This window comes from Coptis chinensis, chromosome 6 (assembly GCF_015680905.1).
Source record: "Coptis chinensis isolate HL-2020 chromosome 6, ASM1568090v1, whole genome shotgun sequence".
NCBI classification, from domain to species: domain Eukaryota; kingdom Viridiplantae; phylum Streptophyta; class Magnoliopsida; order Ranunculales; family Ranunculaceae; genus Coptis; species Coptis chinensis.
The window spans coordinates 8,815,464-8,829,731 of record NC_141461.1 but is presented as its reverse complement, the minus strand read 5'-3'; the positions used below and the strand labels follow the sequence as shown (position 1 = coordinate 8,829,731).

Genomic DNA, 14,268 nt, shown 5'->3' with positions numbered 1-14,268 from the left:
ATGCTAAAGAGCTTGGTGACCAAATAGACTTTGTTCGCGACCGAAGGTTGTTTATACATGGTAGTATGTGATTTCATGAGAGACTTCGCCGTCTTCTCGATTTTAATATTGAAGGCTACCGACTTTGAGAGAGTCAATCAGATTGTGGCCAGTGCATTTCTATCTTGCAAATCCCATATGCCTTGCGGAATCTCATCGGGCTTCTCACTTATCAAATTTTCCATCAAATCTTTTTGATAGAGTACGTCATCAATTTGCGTCTTCCAATAGCCGAAGTTTGTACCATCAAACTTCTCTATCTTGTAGTTTTCTTTATCGGTCTTCATGACTTCCAATGAACCAAAACACAACAGTGGAGAACCTCTCAAAAGAATTTCTACAAACACCTAGCTTTCAATGCTAAAGGTGTAGTTTTTTTCTCACACACCTTGTATACAGTGATTCAACCTGGCACTCCGATACCACTTGTTGAGAAATTTCACTAGGAAGTCACACTTCAATCTAGTTACTTTCAATCCCAAATGACTTCAACTTGGAGACCACACCAAGAAAGTCAGCGACCCAAGACTTTAGTAGTTATCACAACAAACTCAACAAAGCAAAATTACTAATTTATCATCACAATTCATAGAAAACAATAAATATAGAAGTAAATGCACAGAGACACAAAGATTTAAGGTGGTTCGGTAAATGTTACTTACATCCACACAAGAGCCGAGTTTCCTTTATAGTAAAGATTGGAAAGTTTACAAGAGGAAACTAGAATCAAGAACAAAATGTCTCACTCAAACCCTAGCTAAATAGAGCTCCCACAATTCCCATGAAATGAATCTCTCAAAAGTTATTTCAAAACCCTAATCTATTTCCTTTATATATGTACACATAGAGAAAAGCGAGAAAAATGAGCTTTGGGCCGAAATATTGAGCAACTGTTGAAATTCCGAAAAAATTCAGACAAAATGGGCCCAAACGATCCAAGCAGATCGTTCACTTCTTCCAAACGACTTCAACAGTTCGAGTTATTTCTAGAAGTTTTCCCTCCAAACGACCTCATCAGATCGTGAGGGAGCTTCAACCACAACACAACATGGTCGTTTAAAGCATGTTGGTCGGACACCGGAGCAAAACCTCCACGGTTCCATAACCCAACACAACTACGGTTCCAAATACTAACAAAATGTAATGCAGTTCTGTCTTTGTTTCAGAAACTACATGACATTTAAATTCAGCCCCAAATCTTGATAGGATTGATAGTGTTTTGGTATCGATAATAATCTAAAATCGCACTTTCTACCCACAGAGAAAAAGGTTTTTAAGGATATGAAGTCAGGCTTACTGCATATTTGTAGAAGACTGAAAGTAGCAAAGTGGTGGAGACCAGATGTTTAGACTTTAGAGTGGAAAGAGTCATGTGCTAGAGTGAGAAAGAGATTGAGAGAAGACAAAGCAATCGAAAATTTGAGGCTGATAAGTCAATTGAAGTGACTATCGTGAACTTGTGATTGAAACAACTCAAACAAGTGCATATTTGAGTATTGATCTGCTCATGTGCTAGTTACGATCCAGATTTTATTTATTTATATATTTGTCTATAGGGACAGTGCATTCATTTTGTATTTAGTTATTATTATTATTATTTTTTTGGTTTTGGTTTTTGGTTTTTTAGACTTTCATTCCCGTTTGAAAAAAGAATTAGACATGCTCCTAAATTCAAGGAAATTAGACTCGGCCCCAATGCTAACTTACCGTCTCGTCTCAGTTAACACCTTTTGACCGTTATCTTCGTGTTAAATGCAATGAAATGTTTGAGAAAGAAAAAGTCGTGTCGACATCTGTCCTATCTAATATAACGGACACAAACACATAATATATTGGACACGTGTCAACAAAAAAGGTATTGGTAGTGAAAAAAAATAATTAGAAAATAAATCTTAAGTTAGAAATTAGGCATGCCCCTCTAAATTGCCATTACAATTGAATAATTTTCATTAATGTCTCCCAAATTTAAGAAACACTAATACACATTTTTATTAGTCATTATGCATATTTATTACTTGTAATCTTTTAAATTCTTGAACACCCACTACCATTTTATCCATATTAAAGTGTTGTCATGTATATTTTTTAGTTTAAATTGGGTATTGCAAAACCAATATGTTATTTTGGTAATTTTTCAACAAAAAGGCTTGACGTAGCGGAAGCGATATAAATTGCTCATTATAACATAAAATAGATAAATTAAAATATAAGTTTATTGATAATATCGAAGAGTTGATTACAATTTTCGTCTATAAAACTCTTTATATATAGAATTCCATCAAATCATTTTAGAAACGTACTATAACACTAAAAAAACGTTTTCCTAATCTATTTATATCATAATAGTAACTTTCTAAGACTATTAGAACTCACAAATTAGATTTCTAGACAATTCTAAATTAAATTTAAAAAATAAAAACAAAAATAATTTGTTTTTAGTATATTTGGATTTACTAAAAACAATTAGACAATAAACATAAGCTCTATATTCTACATCAAGGGTATTCAAGACATTTCAACTGCTTTGATTCGACGAAACTCCGAATACGAAATTTTAAACATAGATAATTTTCAAATGGGTCGAAATTTGCTGGATTTCGGTTTTGAAGTCTAAAAAACTTTTTTTTTTTTGGGAGTTCTAAAAACTTTTTTTTTTTTTTTTTTTGAATCTCATTTGTATTTAGTTGTGGAAACCGTGAGACAGATAAATCGAATCTAGATATTTTGTCAATGTGAAAGTGGCTACCATTTCGCTTCATGAATGAATAATATTGCCGCCACATCATAGTTATCAATTGATTACTACGTAATATCCAACTTTAAAACATTCCTTTCAATGCCGAATACTTCTTTCTTCGTGTCTGCGCCAATTGAACAGAACCACATGCGCTAAAAGATAACTAAAAAAAACTGTTCTCATTAAACAGTATCATGGTTTGTCATCAGTCAGCATCCTTTGTGTTAGAAAATTAGATTCCAATCTAAATTTGAAATCTTTAGATGTGCACTCCTTTTCTCCCAATTTCATTACCAAATCAAAAATAATCCATATCTTTAGATGTTACAATTTCCTTCCCATCTTTTACAAGAACACAAGAACCCTCCCTGAAAGTTCAAAGTCTTGTCCACTAACTCACTGACGCAATACATTTCAATGGAGAAATATAAAGAAAAAACTTGTAGTGCACTACCTAATGCCTATGATTCATCTTCTTCAACCTTCAGTGACTGCAACAGCGATAGGTCAGGAGAATTCTCTGTATCTTTATCGCCAAGTAGCTGTTGTTTGATCGGTTCTGCTTCTGAAAGCCCGGATGATCTAATCCACCAACTAGTTTCCAGTCTTCATTCCACTTCTATCGATGTTCAAAGACAAGCAGCTTTAGAACTTCGTCTTCTTGCCAAAAACAAGCAAGAAAATCGTCTTAAAATTGCTAGAGCTGGCGCGGTAAGGCCTCTCATTTCTTTGATCTCTTCTTCAGATTCCCAGCTTCAAGAATACGGCGTTACAGCGATTCTGAATCTTTCGTTGTGTGATGAAAATAAGGAACTGGTTACTAAATTAGGTGCGATTAAGCCACTTGTGAAAGCTTTAAGAACAGGATCAACAACCTCTAAAGAAAACTCTGCTTGTGCTCTGTTTCGCTTATCACAAATAGAAGAAAACAAGATCAGAATAGGACGATCAGGAGCGATTCCGCTTCTGGTAAATTTACTGCAAAATGGAAGTAGTCGTGGGAAGAAAGACTCCTCGACTGCGCTTTATTCGTTGTGTTCTATGAAAGAGAACAAAATTAGAGCCATTGAAGCTGGAATTATGAAACCTTTATTGGACTTAATGGCGGATTTCGAATCCGGTATGGTTGATAAAGCTGCTAGTGTTTTGAATATTTTGGTTTCATTTAAAGAAGGAAAAGAGGCTCTAGTTAAAGAGGATGGTATACCGGTACTGGTTGAAATCGTTGAAGTTGGGTCAAATCGGCAAAAAGAGATTGCAACAGCAATTTTGTTACAGATTTGTGAGGAGAACTTGGTGTATTGTAGTATAGTAGCTAGTGAAGGAGCGATTCCACCATTGATTTCTTTGTTGGAATCGGGAACATCTCGGGCTAAAGAGAAGGTTTGCTTGCTACTTAATTCTGTTAGATTATTTTGTTTCCCCTCATTTGCGTTTGATTTCTGTTTGTTTACCGTTATTATCTTGGGCGGTGTTGACAGGCAGAGAGTCTCATTGGTCTTTTAAGGCAACCACGACCGAACACCGCAAGAGCCTCAAAGGTGGTAAACAAACCATGATAATTGGGTCATAGAAGCTCCCATGCCAGTGTTTCTGAGGCGGCTGTGAGCGCAATGTGAATGTATTGAGTATCCATTGATTGAATGGCATTGTATAAAAGAGCTCACGGTCGCTTCAGGGGAACTAGGAGCAATATATATTGTTGGCAACAAAGTTATGAACGCCTTGAAGGTTTAGGATCGTTCGAGTTGAACAGAGTAGATATGGGACCCAACTTAGGCGCCTATGCGATAGCTAGGACTGAGAATTCTTCAAGTACATTATGCGGGTTCGTTAGTATTTTGTCCGCGAATTGATAGAGTCAATCCGATGATTAGAATTGGTTGGGTTTGTGGTGTTATGGGAAAATCTCTAAGATCACTAATATTGAACTAATGTTTGAATGAATATTGAAGATTAAGATGATGTAAAACTGAGATTTTGTATTGAATAACAATGACGGTTACAAAGTTGCTCTCTCTCTATTTCGCTCTAGTTTTACAAGTATTTCTGTAATGAATTCAATCTCCTTTCTTTCTCTTTCTCTTGATCATCGCTTTATATTGTGATGCCCAATCCTATCCTGACGCGTGTCCATTCCCATTCTTCTCTTTCTTTCTTCTCGCTTGTTTGTATAACATATGAACTTATATGCAAAATACTAACAGTCATGTCGATATTTCGAGTTAGTTAGGATATTATGGCTGGAATATCAAGTTAACGATATTTGTCCACGACATCGCCTTCTTCGAAATTTTCAAATCTCGATCTCGAAAATTTAAATATTTCGAGAAACAATCGGAAAAAAACCAAAAATTTAATATGAAATAACTCAAAATTCAAATTATCAAACGGTTACTGTTGGAACAGAAAAGCCACATCAAAATATCAAATATAAAAACTCGCTTTCACTTTTTCTCTCTTCACTTATTCGCAAAAAGCTCGAAACATTTCCAAATCCCACCACCATTAACAAACCCGAAAAGTTTCAATTTGAAATTACTCGATGTCCTCTTCATCAGATTTTCTTGCAAACTTGGCAGGTTAGCTAGAATAAAACTTTAATATGCTTACTTGCTATCATAATCGCTTTTCCTTTATCCTATTTATCCTTAATATCGCGTATGTTACTCTTCTTGAATTAAGAGGGTTAAGGTTAGGGTTTGTACTTGAACGTTTTATCTGTACAACCACTATACTAACTAGATTTTTTAATTATATATTTTGCTCTGTTTCAGTATGGCTAGGAGAAAAATTTGTGTTAATTTTAGGCAAACAATCTCGAAACGATCCTGGCTTCGACTTCAAGAACGTATGCTTTTGAGACACATATAATCACCTCGAAACCAATCATTGTCACCACAAAAACTCGATATGTGTTTAATAAATAATATATTATACAATAATATTGAGTATAGCTATAGTAATATCGATGAAAGATATAATTCTAATAAAAAAATTATTATTTCTAGTGATACCGATATGTCGAATGAAGGTATCGAGTCTGAAGATAGAATCAGCTCTTCTTCCTCAGCCTCGACATCACAAAGGACTGAAACTGATGAACCAGCATGGCGCCCAACGTATCTTGCGGATGGCCTAGCATGCCATCATTTTGAAACTGTGACCTCGGAATTTGAGCGCGAAATTATGGAGGACAACAGCATATGAAGTGATGGTTTAAATCCTCATTTCTCGAAAAGACCCAACTTAGCATTAGTTAGAGCCGCATATCAGATACCCGATACTGTCACTCTTCAATACTATGTTGGATGTAGGAGAGGTACCAAATGCCAAAGTGGTGATGCCTAGTCAATCATCATCACTGTTAGGCAACTAGCTGCTGGTTTGCGATTCCCTTTGACTGACCTCGATCGAGAGGTACTGAACCATTTGACCATCTCTCCTAGCCAAGGCACGGGTAATTTTTGGAGATTGATGTACATTTGTAACTATTATAATGTGCATCTCGAACCTAATATGCGGAGATCCTAAAAAATCCGGCTCATCGACATTCAAACCCACTATACCTTTGTCGAACGTACTGAAAAAAACAAAAGCGGTTTAAATTAGCCTAGTGGTTATTTTTATCCCAAGAAACGAAGTAACCGACACTGTATCATAAGAATGAATCGAGATAGTGACTTTAGATGACCACTCTATCCTCTCATTATATCTGGTCAATGGGAGTCATTTGCTTCTGTCGCTGTTTTCTCCTTGGTACACCGTGTTTTTAATCTTAGAGGTATGTTATCTATGACCCCATCTCTTGAAACAAAATTTTGACACTCCATCTCGAACCTTTTATCTGACTGGCCTATCCTTATGCCCTTGTTTCAGTACTAAAACCTGCGACTTCGAGAAGTTGTGGATAATCTTCTAGAGTAATGGATCTTCTAAGAGGCACTGATGAAGAAGTAACTGCTAGAACTGGTGCTGATCAATATGGAAATCCAACCTCGAATGTTGACTTACAAGATGTCGACAATTATGTTGCTCCTTTATATACCTTAAAGAGTAATGTGCTTAGAGGTCAAGATCATTCACCACCCCAACTTGTTATACCTTCCAAAGCTACTCCATGTTCATTACGGCCTTGTTCTTAACTTCTTATGAAAAAGGATTTAGAAAAACTTTTGATTCTTCTAAATTGCCTGATAACACTCCTTGATGTTATTTTGATTATATGATTAATGGTTTTAATATGACTGAAGATCTTTTTTCCAAAATCAAACAAGAAATACCAGACTTCTATAATTATCCACTTTTGCAAGATGTGTTTGATCATCGTTGTTTATTGTACACAGATATGGCATCTCACATTCCTCATGATCAAGACAAATCCACCAACAAGTTTCTGAACTCGAAAAAATCAACAAGTGGTAGTTCCTCCCATGCTTCAATTCCTTCCAAAGAAAAACATGTTGATACTGGACTTCATCAAAAGAAAAGAAAATAACCTTGTACCACACAAGTGTTACCACCTACGAAGGTATCTAAGTCAGTACTGCACCTGCCTCTGTGCCCTCGAGATCTTTAGCTATTCCAGCTAGGGGTGTCTCTTTTTGCCGAATTTCCGATTTTTCCGAAATCCGACCCGAAATTGGTCTGGCTCTGGGTGTAGTTTTCATGGGCCGATTTTCCGATTTTCCGATTTCCGAAAATTCCGAAAAAAAATTGGATCGGATTTGGATATAATTCTAAAATCCGATCCGATCCGAAAATTCCGAAATTTCCGATATTATTGCCAATTTATTCTGAAAATATATACTTCTCTCACTATCCACTTGATTAGATCTCGACCGTTCATTCATTTTCTAGTTTTTTACTTCCAAAAACAAAACAAAAACATAACCTAGCCGCTACTTCCCACTTAAATTGGACCACTTTCTTCATTACATCGCCCGCCATAACAACAATGATATGAAAAAAAATGTCATTGAGTCATACAATGACTTCGGACCAATCCAAAAGCCAAATTCCAATAGATAGAATATTATGTAAAGCTACTTTGAGTCCAAGACCATAATCCATTATTTATCACAACACTTCACGCTTCAATTTCCACACACGAAAAAAAAGATTGAAACATTACAAATACTCATACCTCAACAATGCAATGCTTGCTTGCTATTGGTGGTCGCGGGTTCTTTTTCTCGCTTTTTTTCTTGGATCACTTGTTTGAATAAAAATAGGTTTTCTCGGTAAAACAAGTGCGTATTGTTGTTGGTACATTGGTGTTGTGGACATGGTTTCTCTTCCTACAATGAACATTGGCCGATATTCTAAAAATAATTGAAAGTAAAGAGATTTTTGAAAATTTACCAAGTATTCGAAATTTCGAGTTATTCGAAATTTCCGAAAGTTCAAATTGAAATATATTTTGAATCAAAAAAAATTGGATCATTTTGCTAGCATATTAGGTTCCGAAGGAGGTTAATCCGATCCGATCCGATCCGAAGTCACCCCTAATTCCAGCCACTATTCAAACCACTGCTCCATCCATTGCTGTCCTTCTTCTTCATCTGAAGTTTTTGTGGTTGATTTATCCTTCACAACAAGAAAAGGCCGGGTTATGAATTCTTCTTCTCTATTTTCTGATCCACAACACTTGGACTCGGAGAAGCTCTTGTTATGAACACAATTCTTCCTCGAGATCGATTAGCAATGGCTAAAATTCCCACTACTGAATGATTTCACATTTTGTGTTCTTCCCTCGAAAAAGTAAGTATATACCTTTGGCCTTACTTTTATATCGGTTTGCCCATTATTTATAATGTATTCATATGTTGTATTCTTGATTTCAGGCTAAAGTTGTTGCGGTCAGTCAGTTTGAGCACGATATGACTTCCTTCCACCTTCTTAGGGACGATAATAAAAAATTGGAAAAAGACAAAGAACAACTTCAAAATTCTCTTGAAGAAGAAAAGAAAAACCATGCTTTTACCACCACCAAACTCCATGCATCCGAAACCGCTCGACACACTGTGAATGCCAATCTGAAGTCATTTATTGATGAGAATACTGCATTAACTGAGGGATTGAGGTGCTCTTATTCCGAAATGGAAGCGAAACTCAAACAAGAAAAGATAAATTTTGAGAAAAAGAAAGCTGAACTCATGGCTGAAATAAGAAAAGCCGATCTCGAGTTGGTTGAAGTTGATCAAAATATGAATTATTGTGTTTCCACTATGAAGAGCTTCAAACAATACCTTCCTACCAATGTTATTACTCAATATAACTTTGAGTCTGATGATGAGAGCGATATTCCGTCTGAAGTTGCCCTCGATGTTGAGAAAGTTCTCCAAGCTGATACCATTGTAACTGATCAGGCTATCGAGTTTGAGAAAACCAGCAATGAAGATGATGTGGAAAAAACTAATGTGGCTATCCCACCTCTCAATCTTGACGCATTTCGTCTTGATCCCTTTGCCCTAGAGGGTATCAGTATGCTTGCTGGTGTTGACTTAGATCTCGAAGGCAGATGCAACGTTCTCGGTCAACCCAAAGACTCCACCACGACCTGAAATTTGCTCCAATTTGTAATATTGATACAATGAGATGTCCATTTTGCCTTATTTTCTTAAACTTCCTTCGACATATGAAATAGATCTCTTTTGCTTCTTTTGGTTTGTTTATATTTACAATATATCTATTAGTAGCCTTTAACGTTTAGAAACATATCTAAAAAGAAAATTCAACTTTCGATACCACTCAAATTAAAATCAGTATCAATTGATACTTTGTAATATTTTGAAAAGAAAATTCGACTTTCGATACAACTCCAATTAAAAGTAGTATCAATTGATACTTAGTAATATTTTGTAAAGAAAATTCAATTTTCAATACCACTCCAATTAAAAGCAATATCAATTGATACTTAGTAATATTTTGTAAAGAAAAATCACTTTCGATACTACTCTAATTAAAAGTAGTATCGATTGATACTTAGTAACATTTTGTAAAGAAAATTCGACTTTCGATACGACTTTAATTAAAAGCAATATCAATTGATGCTTAGTAATATTTTGTAAAGAAAATTCACTTTCGATACCACTCTAATTAAAAGCAGTATTGATTGATAAATAGTAATATTTTGTAAAGAAAATTCGACTTTTGATACCACTTCAACTAAAAATAGTATCAATTGATACTTAGTAATATTTTGAAAAGAAAATTCGACTTTCAATACCACTCCAATTAAAAGCAGTATCAATTGATACTTAGTAATATTTTGAAAATAAAATTCGACTTTCGATACCACTCCAATTAAAAGCAGTATCAATTGATACTTAGTAATATTTTGTAAAGAAAATTCAACTTTCGATACCACTCTAACTAAAAGCAGTATCAATTGATACTTAGTAATATTTTGAAAAGAAAATTCGACTTTCGATACCACTCCAATTAAAAGCAGTATCAATTGATACTTAGTTATATTTTGAAAAGAAAATTTGACTTTCGATACCACTCCAATTAAAAGTAGTATCAATTGATACTTAGTAATATTTTGAAAAGAAAATTCAATTTCGATACCACTCAAATTAAAAGTAGTATCGATTGATATCATATCTTCGAGATTGATATATCTGTATAGATACTGTTGGCTTTGATCCATAATTTTTGACCTAGTATCGAGATGACGATCTACAAATCACTAGAATTTTTTATTTGACCTGGTACCGATACCAGGATTCGAACTCGTAACCTTGCTTGAACACAAATTTGGTAATGGACCTTACAACATTTGCTCCATATAAAAACTCATATTTACCAATAATAAATAAATTCAACCAACTGGCTCAAAAACCCAACATGTACTGAATTAACCACGCCATTAAAGTTTAGTAAATTATCATTTAAACCTTAAACTGTCCCGCGCACAGATAACCAAGAATTACTTTTTCACTATATTTCCTCGTTTTCTTAGTAATCACCATTAAATTTCCTCATTTTCTTGCTAATTACCATTAAATTTCCTCGTTTTCTTACTAATCACCATTTACTTTTTCCATTTTCTTTCTAATCACCATTAAATTCTCTCGTTTTCTTGCTACTCACCATTAAGTTCCCATTAAGTTCCCTCATTTTTATAACTTTTTAATACTATAAAAAGACCTTCATCTACATGATTCTAAACCATCTTTTGTAATCCTCTTACTGAAAAACACCAAACCTATACAAAAAATGTCTCTTGTTTCAAACTTCCTTACTATTCTTATTGTTTTGATGGTTCTTCCAGAATGATCTCACTTGTCAGACTGTCCTACCATGGAGCATTCTGATGATGAAGAAAAGCCAGAAGAAGAAAAAGAAAAATAAGAAATAATAGAAGAAGAAAAATATGAAGATGAATGGCTTCGAGACCCATATTCTTATGAAAAAAAATAATGATGGGCCTTCGACTGACGGTGATGATGAGGATGATGGTGACGATGGTGATGATGAGAATGAAGATAACGATGAAGACGAGGATGACGACAAAGATGAAGACTAATGCTTTCTTTATGTTATTTAGTTTTATATTCGATGTGTAACCGTCCTATTTTGCTTATGGTGTCCCTTTTTAATGAATTATTATCGCACTACTTTTGCTTAAAACACCAAATTTTCAGTACAACTATATCAAATGACATTTGCAATTCTTTAAAAAGACCAAATTTGAAATTCAATACTATTCCCTTGACATATTTGGAACCAAAAAATAAGAAAGAAAATATCCCTTATTGTTACATACTTGAGGCGTCTGCCTCCTTTTTCTTTGACTTGGTATTGAGCCTACGATACCCCATCTACTAAGATTTTCATCACAATCTTGACCTGACATCGACATTTCTGCCAATACCAAGATTTTCATCACGATCTTGACCTCATATTGACATTTCTACCAATACCAGGATTTTTTTACCTGAACTCGATATTATTGTCAAAACCGGATTTTTTTTACCCAAACTCGACATTGCTACCAAGAACTGGATTTTTTTACCCGAACTCGACATTGCTGCCAAGAACTGAATTTTTTTACCCGAACTCGACATTGCTGCCAACAACTGAATTTTTTTACCCAAACTCGACATTGCTGCCAAGAACTGGATTTTTTTACTCGAACTCGACATTGCTGCCAAGAACTGGATTTTTTTTACTCGAACTCGATATTACTGCCAAGAACTGGATTTTTTTACCCGAACTTGACATTACTGCCAAGAACTGGATTTTTTGACATGGTATCGAGATGAGGATCTATAGATCACCAGGGTTTTGTTTGACCTGGTATCGAGATGAGGATCTACAAATCATCAGGGTTTTTGTTTGACAGTATCGAGATGCGGATATACAGATCACCAAGGTTTTTGTTTGACCTGGTATCGAGATGATCTACAGATCACCAAGGTTTTTGTTTGACCTGGTATTGAGATGAGGATCTACATATCACCAGGATTTTTGTTTCATCTATTATCAACATATAATTCTAGAGATACGAAGATTTGTGACATTGTATAGATATTGCTTTTGGAAATAGCAATCTCTTTATTGAATGCATAACTTCAAAAAAAAAATACATCATGATACTTAGAATATTCTTTGTTGATAAAATGCTTTCAAATTGCTTACATTTTGAGACTTTGGTAATATTACACCTTCAGCCGTTTTTAAGTAGTAATTAAGCTCCATTGATTCCTACTTTGTTAATGATGTAAGGCCCATCCTAGCCTGTTGCTAGTTTGCCAATCCCTTTCTCTTTAGTTGCTTGAGTAACCATTTTCAAGACCAAATCACCTTCTTGAAAATGTCTTTCTCTCACTTTCTTGTTGAAAGCTTTTCTGAGCTGCCGATGGTATGTATCGAGCCTTAATCTTGCTTGATCTCTTGTTTCCTCAAGATTGAGGACTTCTGCTGCCATTACTTCATTATTTTGGCCATTCGTTAAGACTTTGGTTCTGGATGTCGATACCACCATTTCTGATGGGGTTACTACTTCCATGACATAAGCTAATGTAAAAGATATTCACCCGTGGCAGTTCAAGGTGCCGTTCTATAAGCCTATAGAACGTTGTTTAATTCCTCCACCCAGAGACCTTTCTTGTCTTCTAGCTTTTTCTTGATATTATCCATAATGGTTTTATTTGTTGCTTCTGTTTGTCCATTACCCTGAGCATAATATGGCGCAGATGTGAAATGTTTCACCTTGTATGATTCCAAGCAAGCTTTTACTTTTCCTCCCTCGAACTGTGGCTCGTTATCTGATATAATGGCATATGGCAACCCATACCGACATATTACTCTTCGAAAATAAAATTTATCATATCTTGCTCCTTTATGTGCTGTAAGGCTATGACCTCTACCCACTTGGTGAAATAGTCTGTGACTGCAAGCATGAATCATCTTTTACCTCTTCCAGATGCTAGAGGACCGACAATATCCATGCCCCATAGCGCAAAAGGACATGAGTTCGATACACAGTGCAACTCCTCAGCTGGAACGTGTATAGCCTTTTTATGTATTTGGCATTGCATGCACTTTTTAGCATAATGAAGACAATCTCTTTGCATCTGGGGCCAAAAATATCCTTCACTCATGATTTTATTTGCCAATGATCTTCCAGCTGAATGGTTTCCACATTCTCCTTCGTGGAGTTCTGCAATGATTAAATGTGCATTCTCATGTGATATACACTTCAGATGTAGACCTCTTGGATTCTTTCAATATAACTAATTATCAATCAATACATATCTTTGCACTCCGTACTTGATTCTTCTGGCTTCATTTTTGTCCTCAGGTACTTTACCCTCAAGTAAGTATGATATATATGCTTCCTTCCATGACGCCCCCAGTGTGTCGATTTCCATATTCTCTGGTTCGTCGACATTGATGCTTGGCCTCTCCTGGACGCCGATGTGCAAAGTGCAACCCTCCGTGTTTTCTAGCATCACTGCCATATAAGTTAGGGCGTCTGCATGCCTGTTTTCATTTCTATTGAGGTGTTGAAGCCTTATTTTACTAAAGTCCCTCAACTTAGTTTTTATAAAACTCAAGTAATCCACCATGTTATCACATTTTGCTGAATATCCTCCATTAATCTGGCTGACATCAATCATTGAGTCACTAAAAATTGATAATTCTTTCACTTTAAGAGATTTGGCCATCTCAAGTCCAACTATTAATGCTTCATACTCAGCCTCGTTGTTTGATGCATGGAATCCTAACGTTACTGCTGTTTTGAGCATTTTGATTTTCGGGTGTAACCAATACAACCCCGATGACACATCCCTTACTCCCAGATGATCCATCGACAAATAGTTTTCAACCATTTGTTCCAACCCATGGATCATCATATATATATCGATAATATCTTTGGGTTCTTGCACCGTTGAGAACTCCTCCTCTTCCATGCCCCAACTAGCATCCTCACATGAAAAATCAACCAAGGAGTCGACTAGTACTTGACTTTTCTC

General features: G+C 35.4%; 2 protein-coding genes across 2 annotated transcripts; one reads left to right on the top strand and one right to left on the bottom strand.

The window, feature by feature from the left end:
* Positions 1–2,884: 2,884 nt before the first annotated feature.
* Positions 2,885–4,785, top strand: LOC147491293 (uncharacterized). The gene is made up of 2 exons (XM_086566673.1): positions 2,885–4,159; positions 4,258–4,785. The coding sequence occupies exons 1-2, from the start codon at positions 3,194–3,196 to the stop codon at positions 4,333–4,335; spliced, it is 1,044 nt and encodes a 347-aa protein (XP_086422799.1). The 5' UTR covers positions 2,885–3,193; the 3' UTR covers positions 4,336–4,785.
* A 7,736-nt stretch (positions 4,786–12,521) lies between these two features.
* On the bottom strand, positions 12,522–14,040 carry LOC147491292 (uncharacterized). Its single transcript, XM_086567223.1, has 4 exons — positions 13,815–14,040; positions 13,206–13,451; positions 12,892–13,056; positions 12,522–12,805 (listed from the first exon to the last, which is right to left on the bottom strand). Exons 1-4 carry the CDS (start codon positions 14,038–14,040, stop codon positions 12,522–12,524), a joined length of 921 nt encoding a protein of 306 aa, XP_086423349.1.
* Positions 14,041–14,268: the final 228 nt, after the last annotated feature.